This window comes from Pongo pygmaeus, chromosome 12 (genome assembly GCF_028885625.2).
Source record: "Pongo pygmaeus isolate AG05252 chromosome 12, NHGRI_mPonPyg2-v2.0_pri, whole genome shotgun sequence".
NCBI classification, from domain to species: domain Eukaryota; kingdom Metazoa; phylum Chordata; class Mammalia; order Primates; family Hominidae; genus Pongo; species Pongo pygmaeus.
The window spans coordinates 106,274,388-106,290,975 of record NC_072385.2 but is presented as its reverse complement, the minus strand read 5'-3'; the positions used below and the strand labels follow the sequence as shown (position 1 = coordinate 106,290,975).

The window sequence follows — 16,588 nt, the reverse complement described above, 5'->3', positions numbered from 1 at the left end:
GAGGAAGAAGAATCTCTCACTCAGCGATTACAAAAGTGAAGGAATCAAGTCTGTCCTATCATCTCCAGACCACTGTACACATTGCTATATTTCTGAAAGTCATGTTCACAATCCCGAACTCTAAAATAACTTGTTTTTTTGGCCAGGCGCGGTGGCTCGCGCCTGTAATCCCAACACATTGGGAGGCCCAGGCGGGAGGATCGCTTTAGCCCAGGAGTTTGAGAGGAGTCTGACCAACATGGCAAGATCCTGTCTCTAAAAAAAAAAAAAAAAAAAAAAAATTAGCCAGGCATCATGGTCCCAGCTGCTCGGGAGGCTGAGGTGGGAGGATCACCTGAGTCCAGGAGGTCAAGGCTGCAGTGAGGTGTATTCCAGCCACTGCACTCCAGTCCAGCCTAGGCGACAGAGCAAGACGGTGTCTCTAAATAAATAAATAACCTTTTTTTCCTTGGTTCATCAGGGACCAGAAGAAGACCGAGAGGCAGAATCCGAGTTAACAGTAACAAAGTTGAAGGAACTGCGCAAGCAGCAACAAATATTGTTGGAGAAGAAGATGCTAGGAGAAGACTCAGATGAAGAAGAGGAAATGGATACCTCTGAAAGGAAGATAAATGCTGGTAGCCAAGATGATGAGATGGGTTGCACCTGGGGAATGGGTAAGAAATTAAAATTGCTGCCGGAGGTTATTATTTTAAGTTCATTACTAGTGGTACCCTTAAATGTTTTTTTTAAATCATACAGCTTTTCATGGCTCCTTGAGATAGATAGGGCAAACACAATTTGCACATGAGGTAACCAAAACCCAGAGAGATTCATTAACTTTACTGATGTAAAGAAATTGACTTATAGGCACTTTGGATTTTTTAAAAGTTTATTTTTAATGCACTCTCTTGTTCAAAACTTGTCCTAAGCATAAAATTATTATTTTTACAATTCTAAAATTTTGTATTTATTAAGTAGTGACCTTGTGCTATGTGATTATCATTGGAGGGGATGGAACTCTATTCAATCAAATAAATGGGATGTTATTCAATATAGGATATTCTCTTGAATTTTTTGTACTTTGTGAAGATATCCTGAAATGTGGAATATCTAATCAGAGAAAGCTGGTCCCTTAGCCAAAACAATAAACTTACTTTAACACCAGATATTTTAGAAAATGGATATCCCGGAGATGGAAGTATAAAAAGGTAGAAGATGGCCTTAATATATGGTTGGGAAGACAGGAAAAACTATGAAATTACTTGTGCTAAGTGCCAAACAAAAGCTGAAAACCATAAGTATGCTAGAGTGAAAATTTGGAGAAGAGAGAACAGTCACTGGGGACTTAGACCTGTGTTGCCTGATATGGTAGCCACTAGCCACATGTGGTTACTGAGCACTTGCAGTGTGGCTAGTCGCAATTGACGTGTGCTGTAAATGCAAAATACACACTGAATTTCAAAGACTTAGTCTGAAAAAAAAATGTAAAATATCTCTTTCATGATATTTTTATGTTGATGACATGTTGAAATGACAATAATTTTACCTGTTTCCTTTTAATTTTTTAATGTGGCTAATAGAAAATTTAAGATGACACATATAGCTTTCATTATATTTCTGTTGGACAGCACTGACTTAGATCTTTGGGAAACTTTATTTTTTTTTTATTTTAGTAGAGATGGGGTTTCACCATATTGGCCAGGCTGGTCTTGGACTCCTGACCTTGTGATCCACCCACCTTGGCCTCCCACAGTGTTGGGATTACAGGCGTGAGCCACCGCACTCCACAGGGAAACTTTATAAGCATGAGGATTTTGAGCTGGAACTTGAAGGAAAGGAAAAGCCTTATGAAGCTGAGTATTGGGATTGGTATTCAGGGTAGGGATTGATGATTTTAAGGAAGTTGTGAGTAGACCAGTCTATTTGGCAGATATAAGAAGGATTAGGAAATTATATTGGGAACGAAAGTTAGATACGAGTGTGAGAGAACAAGAATGCCAGGCTGAGGAGCTCAAATTTTTTTTTCCACAATGTGGTAGGTAATTTTACTTTTAAAATATAATGATGGAGAAAAAAAAATTAAGGTGCCATGAAAACAAGTTTTGACTTGTCACACAATTTAGAAAACCCGAATATGCTCATACTAGTGGTTTTGTGGTTGTTCCACCCCCCGTCCCTGCAAGTATTTATTATTTTTCATTACAGATAAACTATATCTTTTTTTTTTTTTTTTTTTTGAGATGGAGTCTCACTCTGTCACTTGGGCTGGAGTGCAGTAGCACGATCTCGGCTCACTACAACCTCTTCCTCCCAGGTTCAAGCAATTCTCCTGCCTCAGCCTCCCGAGTAGCTGGGATTACAGACACCTGCCACTATGCCCAGCCAATTTTTTTTGTATTTTTAGTAGAGATGGGGTTTCACTATGTTGGCCAAACTGGTCTCGAACTCCTGACCTTGTGATCCACCTGCCTTGGCCTCCCAAAGTGCTGGGATTACAGGCATGAGCCACTGCGCCCAGCCTAAACTATATCTTTATGCAGCCTGAAAGAATAATGGGTATCATTGAAATAGTCTCTTCTCATGTCTGATTATCTTTTCTTTCTTTCCCATATCCTGTAGGAGAAGATGCAGTAGAGGATGATGCTGAAGAGAACCCTATTGTCTTAGAGTTTCAGCAGGAAAGGGAGGCCTTTTATATAAAGGATCCCAAAAAGGCTCTCCAAGGCTTTTTTGACCGAGAAGGTATGTAAACAGATTCTGACCCTACCACTAAAACATATCCAGAGCAGTGTGGTTTTCTAGAGCTTCAGGTTGAGCTTTATACTAAGATATGCTATAATTTTATTGCTGTCCTTCTTGTTCACTTTTTACTCTTGTGGTCAGTTGCTTTAGGTTTATTTTGAAAATTATTCCTCATTAGTATAGCAGAGGGAAAAAAATCATAAAAATCTTGTTAGTCTTTCTTCCTATCTTAAAAAAAGGAAATACTTTTTCCTGACTCATCTCATTCTTCTCAAAAGATCCTGGACTTTGGTGGTGGGGAAATTGAGCCAACTTCCTGTAGTTTTTTAATTCCGAATTCACCTGATCTTTTGTAATTCCTAACATAGGTTTTGACTTTATATTATATGATTTAAAATTTTGTTTCCATACAGGATTGTTTTGGTAGGAATACTTTGAGAGAGTATCTATGTATATGTATATCTGTATATATTTTATATGTATATATAAATAATATATGAAATAGCTGTGCACTTAATATCTGTGCTTCTAAAACCAGGCAACTGTGTTAAAATAACCACTAAAGTCTACAACTTATAAAAGTGAAAGGTACTGTACAGTGAACAAAGCTATGTATGGAAAATTGATTTCTTTGATCTGACTTTGTTTTTTCTCTGCCTAAGACTTACTCTAATTTTATTATCAGACGATAATCCCTAGGAATGAGAAGTGAAATGCATTGAAATTTATTATTCAGTGTGGTATGGGAACTTGTTCTTTTTTTGAGACGGTCTCACTCTGTCGCCCAGGCTGGAGTGCAATGGCGCAATCTTGGCTCACTGCAACCTTGACCTCCTGGGTTTAAGCTATGCTCCGGCCTTAGCCCCCATAGTAGCTGGGACAAAAGGCACGTACCATCATGCCCGGCTAATTTTTGTATTTTTTGTAGAGATGGGGTTTTGCCATGTTGCACAGACTGGTTTCGCGCTCCTAAACTCAAGCTGTCATCCCGCCTCAGCCTCCCAAAGTGTTAGGATTACAGGCGTGAGCCACTGCTAAGAACTTGTTATTATTTAACGTTTGTTCTCATTTATCATTGTATCAACTAGTAATTTTTGGATTCTATTAAAATTGTTTTGTCTGTCTTTCTCCCACAGGAGAAGAATTAGAATATGAATTTGATGAACAGGGACATAGCACTTGGCTCTGCAGGGTGAGGTATGTTCTTTTCTTATTAATGTTCATTTCTGGAAAATGGCCAATTTCAGGTTTAATGTATGGTTATAGATAACAACCCAAAGAGTAACTTTCATATAAGTTTAAGCTATTTCTAAATTTGAGCCTTCATAGTTTAATAACCCTCATATTATTGGAGAGTGGGGTGGGATGGGTAAGAAATAGAAAATATTTTAAATCCAACATTGGCAAGATAGAACAAGATGGATTCAAAGACTGAAAGGCCATCTAAAAAAAATGACTATTATCATAGCATAGTAGTTGTTTTCGTGAGAATTGGAGCTTAATGCTGTGCTATAATTCCCACCAAATCAATGAAGATTACCTGTGGATGATTCAACTGGAAAACAACTGGTGGCTGAGGCCATTCACTCAGGAAAGAAAAAAGAAGCAATGATCCAGTGCTCATTGGAAGCTTGTCGGATTCTTGACACTTTGGGATTGCTTCGGCAGGAAGCAGGTCAGTATATAGGAGCCCTTTTTTTCTAGATTAAAAGAAAGGAAAATTCAACACAAACGCTAATAAAACTTCTTTATGGGGGGAAAATGTAAATTGTACAGAATTTTTTGAAGTGAAAAGAAAAAAATTCTCAATACCCTAAGGTAGCCACTGTTTGTATTCTCCCAGACATTTTCTATGTATATATAGATGTGTGCTGAGAACTAGATCCTTTAACAAAAAACACTCGTACACAAATGTAGTCATATTAATTACAATCTTTTGTGACTTACTTTTTTAACATAAGAATGTATCATGGATATTGTTATTATTATTATTTTTGAGATGGAGTCTCACTCTGTCACCCAGGCTGGAGTGCAGTGGCATGATCTTGGCTCACTGCAACCTCCGCCCCCCAGGTTCAAGCCATCCTCCTGCCTCAGCTTCCCTAGTAGCTGGGACTATAGGTGTCCACCACCCTGCACAACTAATTTTTGTATTTATTTATTTATTTTGAGATGGAGTTTTGCTCTTGTTGCCCAGGCTAGAGTGCAATGGCACGATCTCGCCTCACTGCAACCTCTGCCTCCCGGGTTCAAGCGATTCTCCTGCTTCAGCCTCCCAAGTAGCTGGGATTATAGGCATGCACCACCATGCCCGGCTAATTTTGTATTTTTAGTAGAGACAGGGTTTCTCCATGTTGGTCAGGCTGGTCTCGAACTCCCAACCTCAGGTGATCCACCTGCCTCGGCCTCCCAAAGTGCTGGGATTACAGGCATGAGCCACCGCGCCTGGCCAATTTTTGTATTTTTAATAGAGACGAGGTTTCGCCGTGTTGATCAGGCTGGTCTCGAGCTCCTGACCTCAGGTGATCCGCCCGCCTTGGCCTCCCAAAGTGCTGGGATTACAAGCATGAGCCACTGCGCCTGGCCATATCATATTACATCAATACATTAATATGTGTCAATACATTAATTGTGTATTTTGCTTGTTTTTTTTTAAAAAAAAGTCTGAGTAGAGCATCATTTATTAATAAGGCTTATATTATATTTTTATTATTGCAAAGTAACTTATGTCTGGTTCAAAACTACCAAAAGGCTTATAATAAAATATACTTGTTCCTTGCCCTACCCATCCTCAGTCTTCTTCCCTAAAGGCTTTCAGTTTTTTCAGTTATTGATTCTGGCATTTAAAAACACCTGTATTTCTTGGCCGGGTGTGATTGCTCACGCCTGTAATCCCAGCACTTTGGGAGGCCAAGGCAGGCGGATCACGAGGTCAGGAGATCGAGACCATCCTGGCTAACACGGCGAAACCCCCGTCTCTACCAAAAATACAAAAAAAAAATTAGTCGGGTGTGGTGGCAGGTGCCTGTAGTCCCAGCCACTTGGGAGGCTGAGGCAGGAGAATTGCGTGAACCCAGGAGGCAGAGTTTTCAGTGAGCTGAGATCGCGCCACTGCACTGCAGCCTGGGTGACAGAGCAAGACTCCGTCTCAAAAATAAATAAATAAATAAATAAAATTAAAAAAAAAATTATAAACACCTGTATTTCTTCTCTTTTTTTTTTTGAGACAGAGTCTCTCTCTGTCACCCAGACTGGAGTGCAGTGTGGCATGATCTTGGCTCACTGCAACCTCTGCTTCCTGGGTTCAAGTGATTCTTATGCCTCAGCCTCCTGAGTAGCTGGGACTATAGGTGCGTGCACCACACCCAGCTAATTTTTGTGTTTTTAGTAGAGACAGGGTTTTACCATATTGGCCAGGCTGGTCTCGAACTCCTGACCTCGTGATCCGCCTGCCTTGGCCTCCCAAAGTGCTGGGATTACAGGCGTGAGCCACTGCGCCCAGCCTAAAAACACCTGTATTTCTAAGAACAAGAGTATGCTGTTACATTTTTAGTCACTTATTTTAGACATTTTCTGTCAACTCTGCTAAATTAGTATTTAGTATTTACGTGATTATGCTTATGCAAATATTAGTTATAACTGAGCAGTTTTATTTCTTTTTGTTTTTCCTAAGGGTAATAATTGTGTTTGCTTTTCATGTGTTTGGGGCTTTTTTGTATTTCTTGCTCATTCCTCCCACACCTTTCAGTAGCCTCACCACATCAAACAACTTAATGATTAAGTAATTTATCAGTTCTGATTTTTTTTGGAGACACTTTTTCTGAAGAGCACTATTTTTCTTTCACGGCTTATTGCTCTGCAGATCTGCTACAGAACTGTCACCTGGGACTTAACTTTCCTGTCATCCTTGAGATTTCTTTGTCCTTTCTCTAGGGTTGACTTTTCTGTTTCTTGATTCTCATATTCTCATATTTCTTGGTTTATTTCCTTGCACAGTAGTACATCCTTCTGTACTTTTAGCAGATTAAAAAGCTGGTACAACACTAGAGGGCATGGGTGATGGTAGTGTTCAATGAATTTCACATCTTTCCTTTTCTTGGTCTACTCTCTTGTTTTGGTGGACATCCTCTGGTAGATTTCAGAGAAAGAATGTATAGGAAATAAACTTTATTAAGCCTTCTCTTCTGAAAATATAATTATTGTAGCTTCACTCCTGATTAATAGTTTGGCTGGGAATACAATTCGAAGTTGGAAACAATTTTTCTTATTTTACATTCAATGTTGCTTTTGAGAAATCCTAAACTGTTCAGATTTTGATCCTATTGTATGTCATCTTTTTTCCCCCTTGCCAGAGTTGGTAAGAGTTTCCCTTTGTTCTAAAGGTTCTAAAACTTAACTATGAAGTACTTTTCTGTGGGTCTATTTTTGTTAATTTTTCTGGGTACTTGTTGGATCCTTTTGATCTAGAAATCTTGGCTGTTCAGGAAGTTTTCTGCAATTATGCCATTAATTGTTTCATCCCTCTGTTTTCTATGGAATTTTATTATTCAGACATTGGACCTCTTGGACAGACCATTTAAGTTTTTTTTCTTTTTTTTCATCTGTGTGTCTTTTCCTTCCTTCTGAGAGATTTCTGCATCTTTATCTTTCTGCCTTCTCTATTTTGCCATCAAGTTTTTAATTTCTTTCTCTTTTTTTAAAGTTTTTAAAATCAGGCAGTCTTTCATGCCAGAGAAGGCTCAGAGACTCCAAGGTTTTAATTTCTAAAAGTTCATTTTTGGTTTTTGAATTGTCCTTTTTAAAACATAGTATCCTGTTGTTTCATGGGTTGTAAATATCTCCTCTCTGTTTTCTCCATGTTATTTTTCTTTTTATGTGGTCTCTGTTCTGCATGTTAAAGGCTTTTCTTAGGTGTCATGTAATTCTTCGTTGTAGTTTTTTTATTTGGGAATGAAAAAGGTGATTGATAGTTTGGAATATATAGGTGGGGTTTCTGCATGGAATATATAGGTGGGGTTTGTTGACTTTGAGCACTACTATTGAATGATGTGGGTGGGCCTTTTGTTGGGGAACCCTTGATTTAAGTATCCTTTTGGTTTTCCTCGTCTATGAGCAAGATTCCCCAGAGAGTGCTCCTCCAGTCTCCTGCCAGAAAGGAAAGGACTGGTTGCCAGCATTCCTAGAGCTAAGTGGTAGAAGGTGGCTGAGTGGCTTCTCATTCAGCTGTTTTCAGGACAGTACTATTTTTAGATTATAGGGCCCATGCCTTCAGCTTTACTAGTCAACTCGTAATCCAAAGACTTTCTGTTTTACCCTTTCCAGAGATTAACCTCTGGATTTCTACTGCAGATGGAAAGGAGATGAGAAGGCAGGGAGGAAGATCTATTTCTCAACCAGTTTTTACTTAGTCCTCCATAACCTTACTATCCATCCCCGGTTGCAGATCCATTTGAGGATTCTGCAGTGTAATCACTTTGGCTCTCAGATTTCCCCACTGTTTAGGATTTATCTTTCTAAATTCTGCTAAGTTAGTTTCTACTCATCTGTCTACTTTGTAATTTTCTAAAATTTGGGTCTTTATGGATTTCTTTCTTTCTTTCTTTTCTTTTTTCTTCTTTCTTTCCCTCCTTTCCCTCCCTTCCCTCCCTTCTCTTTCTTCCTTTCCTTTCCCTTACTTTCCCTTCCTCCCTCCCTTCCTCCCTTTCTTCCTTCCTTCCTTCTTTCCTTCCTTCTCTTTCCTCTATGCTGCCCAGATTGGAGTGCAGTGGTCTGATCACAGCTCACTGCAGCATCAACTTGCGGGTCTCAAGCGATCCTCCTGCCTCAGCCTCCTGGGTAGCTGGGACCACAGGTGCACACCACCATGCCCAGCTACTTTTTTTAGATTTATTTTTAGTAAAGGCAAGGTCTTGCTATGTTGCCCAGGCTTGGGTACATCTCTTTACTATGGTTTAGTGGGATTTAAGGAAAGAGGGAAATTAGATATGTGTGTTTAATGTACCATCTTAACCTGGAAATTAGGCTTATATTAATAAGGACTATTTTCCTTGCAAATAATAGAAGTCCAATTCAAACTAGTTTAGGGGAAAGGTCATTGGCTGCAGAAGCTGGGAAGAATAGCTCAGGATGAAGGAAGAGGAATGAAGGAACAGCTGCATGAACCAGAACCTCAAGTTCTGAAACCATAACTTAGTACTACCAAACTAGACTCAGCATCACCAGGACATATACAAGTTGTGTGTGCATGTGTGTGTCTGTGAGTGAGTCTGTCTCATGAGTGCATTTTTAAACTTTGCAGACAGATTCTTACCCTGTGCTGAAAAGCTGATTGCTTACAGCCTTGAACTTACAGTCTCTCACTTTAATAACCTCATTGTAAAGAGAGCCTCTTTGCCCCATCTCTAAATATAAATATGAGGGAAAGAGTCTTACTGATTTGGCTTTGGTCCTATGACTATCCCTAAACCAGATAAAATGGGGGAGGAATTTTCTGGGGGAAAGAGGTACTTTTATCAGAACAAAGGGAGTAGAATGTTGTAGGGTGGACAAAAAAGTAATAGCTGTCATAGTTTCTTATTGATAGACTTTTTACATATTCACTGTTATAAATACTATTGCATTGATATTTATAGAATAAATTCCTAGAAGTGGAATTGCTGGATCAATGCATTTTTAATGGCAGATGTTGTAGGCTTGACCATCAAAAAGGTTGTATCAATGTACATTCCCACCAATTATTAATCTTTTTATGTTTTTCTAGTCTAATAAATGAGAAGTATCTAATTTTTAAATTTGTACTTTTTTTTTAAAGTAACATTTAAAAATATTTATTGTATTTTTCTGTGAACTGCTTTCATTATTCTTTTTCAAATTTTCTTTTGGGTTATTGGCCTTTTTCTCATTTTTCATTTTCCTTTTTTCCTCATTGATTTTTTTTTTTTGAGATAGAGTTTCACTCTTGTCGCCCAGGCTGGAGTGCAATGGCACTTTTTCGGCTCACTGCAACCTTTACCTCCCAGGTTCAAGCAATTCTCCTGCCTCAGCCTCCTGAGTAGCTGGGATTACAGGCACCTGCCACCATGCCTATCTAATTTTTGTATTTTTAGTAGAGATGGGGTTTCACCATGTTGGTCAGGCTGGTCTTGACCTCAGGCGATCCATCCCCCTTCAGCCTCCCAAAGGGCTGGGATTACCATGCCTGGCCATCCTCATTGATTTTTAAAAGCCGTTTGCTCATTAAATAAATTAACTGTTTGCTTTAATGAAAAGTTATTTAATAAGAAATTGTGGAAAAATATACATAACAGAAAAGTATACCATTTTAAGCATTTTAAGAGTATCACTCAGTGGCATTAAGTACATTCACATTATTATGGAACCATCAACACTGTTCATTTCAGAACTTTTTTATCATTCCATACTGAAATTCGGTATCTGTTAAACACTAACTTCATTCTCCCTCCTTCCCAGCCTCTGGCAACCACCATTCTACTTTTCTGTCTCTATGAATTTGACTACTTTAGGTACCTCACATAATGCAGTAAGTGTCCTTTTATATATGGCTTATTTCACTTAGTATAATGTCTTCAAGGTTTAGCCCTTTGTTTTTATACATAGTTTGGCAGCTTGTAGAACCTCTCTTTTCAGTAGTTGATGGTGACATTTTAAGCTCCTTGCCTACTTGCCTTCTTTCTTTTTCTTTTCTTTTTTAAAAACTTATTTATTCATCATTTTATCTACCTCTAGTATCTCGGAAAAGGAAAGCCAAGAACTGGGAAGATGAAGACTTTTATGATAGTGATGATGACACATTTCTTGATCGGACTGGCCTGGTTGAGAAGAAGCGTCTGAACAGAATGAAGAAGGCTGGCAAGATTGATGAGAAGCCAGAGACCTTTGAATCATTGGCAAGTTTTATTTATGGAAGTAGCTGTGGTATTTAATAGTTTAATTTTTAATAACATAATGTATTATTTAAATATGTTTTATGATAATTTTTAAAGTAGTAGCATTGAAATCTGATACTGAAGTATAACTTTTGTGGTCTGTTAATTTAATGGTAACAGACAACTAGTCTTATCCAAGTTGTTTGAAAAAAATATGGCTTGCTGCTAGATCCTTTCCTTCAGGATATTGATCCATTAATTAACATTCTTTGGATAAGATATTACCTCTCCCAAAAGGAAAGGAAAAAGTTCCAAGTTAGGGCATTCTGAGGTGAAATTGACTTTAGCCTTCTGGCAGTCAAGAGAAGTCAAAGGAATTTTGAAGAATATAGTATGGTAATATGTAGTCTGAAACAGTATATTCTTCAGGAAATTATCATAAGGTGACATGTGTTAATGGGTGGGTAACAGACAATAGTAGGTAGGTAATAGGCTACCTATTTGACTAGAAAAAAACATAAGATTAATAATGCAGAGCTTGACCAGAATATGGAGAAGTAGACTCTCAGTTGGTGGGAATGTACAAGACAACCTTTTAAGTGATCAATCCTACGACATCTGTCAATATTAAAAGTGCATTGATTCAGCAATTGCACTTCAAGGAATTTCTTACAGGTATTAATTTATAGTAGGATTCAGAGCTTAAAACATTACCCAACATCTATCCTTTTGATTTATGTGAAAACAAATGCCTTGAGCTCTTTCTTCTGAGTAAAATAAAGTCCGAGTTATTCATTCTGTTTAATTCTGTGTTGTTTAATTCAGAAATAAATTAAATTTGGATTTAACACATAAAAAGTGTTAACTCCGGGCTGGGCATGGTGGCTTATGCCTGTAATCCCAGCACTTTGGGAGGCTGAGGCCAGTGGATCACCTGAGGTCAGGAGTTCCAGACCCACCTGACCAATGTGGTGAAACCCCACCTCTACTAAAAAAAAAAAAAATACAGAAATTAGACAGGCGTGGTGGTGTGCGCCTGTAGTCCTAGCTACTCTGGAGGCTGAGACAGGAGAATTGCTTGAATGCAGGAGGCAGAGGTTGCAGTGAGTCGAGATCGCGCCATTGTACTCCAGCCTGGGCGACAGTGTGGGACTCCATCTCAAAAAAAAAAAAAACACTGTTAACTCTGGCCAGGTGTGGTGGCTTACACCTGTAATCCTAGCACTTTGAGAGGCTAAGGCAGGCTGATCATGAGGTCAAGAGATTGAGACCATCCTGGCCAACATGGTGAAACCCCGTCTCTACTAAAAATACAAAAAGTAGCTGGGTGTGGTGGCACACACCTGTAGTCCCAGCTACTGGGGAGGCTGAGGCAGGAGAATCGCTTGAACCCAGGAGTCAGAGGTGGCAGTGAGCTGAGATTGCACCACTGCACTCTACCCTGGCAACAGAGTGAGGCTCCATCTCAAAAAAAAAAAAAAAAAAGTGTTAACTCCATAAGTAGCAGGTTAACTGGACTTTTGAATTAATCTTCTTAAAACTTCTAGTAACAGTAATGAAAACAGGAGGATGATAAGGAAACAGTTTGAAAGAAGAAAAACTTTCTAACCCTGTTGATTTGGGTGTTACAGGTTGCAAAATTAAATGATGCTGAAAAGGAACTTTCTGAAATTTCTGAGAGATTGAAAGCCTCAAGCCAAGGTAAGTTTTTCATCAAATATTTATTAATATACCATATATAGTGCTCTATGCTAGGCACTGGGGCTACATTAGTTAATAAGAAATACCATACAGAATATGGAGCCTTTCAAAGGAGCAACATACCGTTTTAGAACTAGAAAGAACATTATAAATCATTTGGTTTAACCTCTTCATTTAATAGTTGAGGGGAATAAAGCCCATTGAGACAAAATGATTTCCCAAGGTCTCATGGCTATAACCTGTTCCTTACTCCTATTACTAGTGTTGTCCTCTGTCCAGTTTTATGTTAGTGACTTTTATATGGAAACTTTGGCTGAATTTTAAAATATTCAGGATCATCTTTCTAAACATGTGTTATTCTTTTCTTGAACAGTTATATCAGAGTCTCCATCTCAGGATTCTTTAGATGCGTTCATGTCAGAAATGAAATCAGGCAGTACATTAGATGGTGTGTCCCGGAAGAAACTTCACCTGAGAACTTTTGAACTGAGGAAAGAACAACAGAGACTTAAAGGGTTAATAAAAATTGTAAAGCCAGCAGAGATTCCAGAACTAAAAAAGTAAGTCTTAGTTATATTTGGAATTCTAAATAAGTATGGTAGCATAGATAACATTTTCAATTATCGCTTTATCTTCTTAAATAATCATTATATATTACAAATGTAATACAAGGAACCCTTTAAAGCACAGAAAGCAGTAGTTTCATAGAGTAACTAAAAACCTGTTTCATATTTGTGAAATATAGACTGATAGAGGATTTTCTGAGAAAACTATATTGATTTCTGATTCATTGGAAGGTTCTGAAGCTTTTTTACTTAATCTTTTAGTGTAGAATAAACTCCTTTAAAAAGCATCGTGCACAAAAAGCTAATTTATCTAATATAAAAAGACCTCTGAGGCTGGGTGTAGTGGCTCATACCTGTAATCCTAGAACTTTGGGAGGTTGAAGCAGGCAGATCACTTTCAAGACCAGCCTGGGTGATATGGCACAACCCTATCTCTACAAAAAATAAAAACATTAGCCAGCCATGTTGGAGCACACCTGTGGTCCCAGCTACTTGGGAAGCTGAGGTAGGAGGATCGCTTGAGCCCAGGAGTTCAAGGCTACGGTGAGCTGTGATCGTGCCATTGCACTCCAGCATGGGTGACAGAGGAAGTTCCTGTCTCAAAAAAAAATTAAATTATTAATAAAAAGACCTCTAAATATAAGTAGACAGCCATCCACCCAGGAGGAAAATGAGTAAAGGATGTCTACTCACAGGCCACAGAAAAAGAAATACAAATAGCATCTTTATACAAAGATGCTCAACTTCATGATCATAAGAGAAATATAAATACTATAACCTAATACCTTTTTTTGTTTTGAGATAGGGTCTCACTGTGTCACCCAGGCTGGAGTGCAGTGGCACAGTGACAGCTCACAGCAGCCTTGACCTCCTGGGATCAAGTGATCCTCCTGCCTCAGCCTCCCAAGTAGCTGGGACCACACGCATGCCCCACCATACCTGCCTAATTTTTAATTTTTTGTAGAGATGGGGTCTTGCCATGTTGCCCAAGCTGGTCTTGAACTCCTGGCCTCAAGGGATCTGCCCACCTCAGCCTCCCAAAGTGCTGGGATTACAGGTGTTAGCCACCACACCTGGCCTTAATACCATTTTTATATATGAATTTGATGAAGATTAATTATGATTTTATACTGTGCTGATGAGGCTGACAAAAAGGCACTTTCTTATATTGCTCATTGAAGGACAAATTAGTACATTCTCTATACAAGACAAATTGGCAGTCTCTATCCTGATTACAAATGCACATGCCCTTTGATCTATTTCATTTCTAGGAATTTGTCCCTCACATACTTAGGAAATAAAATTAGAAATCCCCTAAATGTTTATCAAAGGAGATGGATTAAATAATTTGTGGCCAGGCACGGTGGCTCACGCCTGTAATCCCAGCACTTTGGGAGGCCGAGGTGGGCGGATCACGAGGTCAGGAGATCGAGAACATCCTGGCTAACACGGTGAAACCCTGTCTCTACTAAAAATACAAAAAATTAGCCGGTCGTGGTGGCGGGCGCCTGTAGTCCCAGCTACTCAGGAGCCTGAGGCAGCAGAATGGCGTGAACCCGGGAGGTGGAGCTGGCAGTGAGCCGAGATTGCGCCTCTGCACTCTAGCCTGGGTGACAGAGCGAGACTCCATCTCAAAAAAATAAATAAATAAAATAAATAAATAAATTATGATATAGATATACAATAGAACACCATATAGCTGTTGAAAAAAAAGGCAACTATATGTAAGATACAGAAACACTATGAAGATAAGTAACAAAAGCAAGGTGTAGAACGGTGTGTATAACAGGCGCTGTCTGTAAAAAATGATGGTGGGGGAAGAATACATAGATAAGTAGGCCATGCTTATGTTCATAATATCTGTTTAGGTCGGGTTCCCTAAAAACAAACTGAATTGGAGATTCATCTGCAAGTGATTTATTAAGAGAGTGCTCTCAGGAGAAATCTATATGGGAGTGAGGGAAGCAGGAGAGGGCAGAAGAAGCTGGGCTAAGATATGGTTTCAGGAGATCCTGAATGGCACCACAGATGCCATGGAGGCATGGGGCTTGGGTTTCGATACCCCATCCCCCCAACCCTTCATTGGTCATAGGCTGCCCATGACTAGGGGGTGGGAGGGGCTCACAGCAATTCTGGGAAGGGTACAGGTGTGAGCCTTTAGCAGCCGATGTCTGCAGTAGCTGTTTGGCCTGATAAAGGAAATCTGGGAGGGACAGCATCTGCTACTGTATCTCTGGAAAGATTAGTTAAAAATTAATAATATTGATTGCCAATGGGGAAGGCAACTGGGTGGCTGGGGGACAGCAATGGGAGGGAGACTTTTCACAGTATATGTGCTTTATACTTGAGTTTCGAACATGCGAATATACTTTCTATTCTATTCAGATATACTGGATTTGAAAAGAAAATCCTATACCAAATAGCCATACCACTTTAGGTCTAAATTTACTGTAATGTAGTTGCAGTTCTAGTTTTAAATAACAAATAACTGGAAAAAGTAAGAATCATATAATAATTTTGTTACAGTAAAACTATTTGTTAATAAAAGTGTCTGGGGACGGTGGCTCACACCTGTAGTCCCAGCACTTTAGGAGAGTGAGTGAGGTGGGAGGATAGCTTGAGTTCAGGAGTTTGAGACCAGCCTGGGCAACATAGTGAGACCCTGTCTCTTCAAAAGATAAAAACTTAGCTGGGTATGGTGGTGCTCGTCTGTAATCCCCGCTACTTGGGTGGCTGAGGTATCACTTGAGCCTGGAAGAGTGAGGTTGCAAGACCCTGTCTCAAACAAACAAACAAACAAAAAAAAGCAAATCTCTGCTTTGGAAAACAACAACAACAACAACATTTGGGGCAAGAATAAAAAAAAAAAAAAAAAAAACGAAATATGTCTCAGCTTCCTCCAGAGCCTCCTCTCCTGCTATCAGTCTGTGTGCTTGCCTGGTTTTTCCTCCCTTTCCTATTTTGGATACTGGTCTAGATGTGTATCTTCTTCCTCCTCTTTTCACTTACGGGTTGAACTTCCAAACTTTCTGCCTCCTACCCTAACCCCTGCAAGCAATCTTGATTGTGATTCCATCTTCTGCTTTTTCATCTCCTTTGAGTCAGTCTTAGCTTATCCTCTAGGCCAGCCCAGCTTTTTAATGTAGCTGAAAACATCTGTGTTGCTGTTGCTTCTGTCTTTCTATGCCAGAGCCTTCCTGAGGCCTGTGGGGAAGGTTGTGAAGGATAATGATTTGACAAAATGTCCTTCATGGCCAGGCAGGCAGCATTCTTCTGGTGGCCTTAGCAAGGGAATGGGTTTTATCTCTGGTAGGGAGAAAGGAGGTTGAGGCTGGACCTAAGAGTGCTACTAAGGGAGTAAGACTTAGGTAAAAGAAGGCAGTAGTAGCAAGTGGGGCTTCAGGGAGGGCCAGGTAGCTAACATCTGGTATGGGTCACTGTGAGTCGAATGCCATTACTGTCCTTATATTCCAGTTTACAGGACTGTCCCATGGTCAATGTGAAGAAAACAAAGGGCTTTCTTTTCGGTCTAGTTTGGTTATTCTGGGGTTTCCTCTGTCTCCTCATGCCATATTCTCATTGTCACCTCTGCCTGCTCTGAGTATCTTGTCAACTCAACTGCCATCTCTCTTGTTTTTGCTCTGTTCTCCCCCTGCCTTTCTAATTTCTACTGTCTCTTCTTTATACCCTTCTTCAGCTTTGCCCTAGTGG

General features: G+C 39.4%; 1 protein-coding gene across 1 annotated transcript in view; it reads left to right on the top strand.

The window, feature by feature from the left end:
- The window catches only part of SLC4A1AP (solute carrier family 4 member 1 adaptor protein), a 31,048-nt gene that overhangs the window by 1,184 nt on the left and 13,276 nt on the right, over positions 1–16,588 (top strand). Inside the window, exons 2-8 of the mRNA XM_054476065.2 lie at positions 461–656; positions 2,602–2,724; positions 3,861–3,921; positions 4,260–4,399; positions 10,471–10,631; positions 12,242–12,311; positions 12,685–12,871. Coding sequence (XP_054332040.1) covers positions 461–656; positions 2,602–2,724; positions 3,861–3,921; positions 4,260–4,399; positions 10,471–10,631; positions 12,242–12,311; positions 12,685–12,871 — 938 coding nt within the window. The remainder of the gene's footprint in view (positions 1–460; positions 657–2,601; positions 2,725–3,860; positions 3,922–4,259; positions 4,400–10,470; positions 10,632–12,241; positions 12,312–12,684; positions 12,872–16,588) is intronic.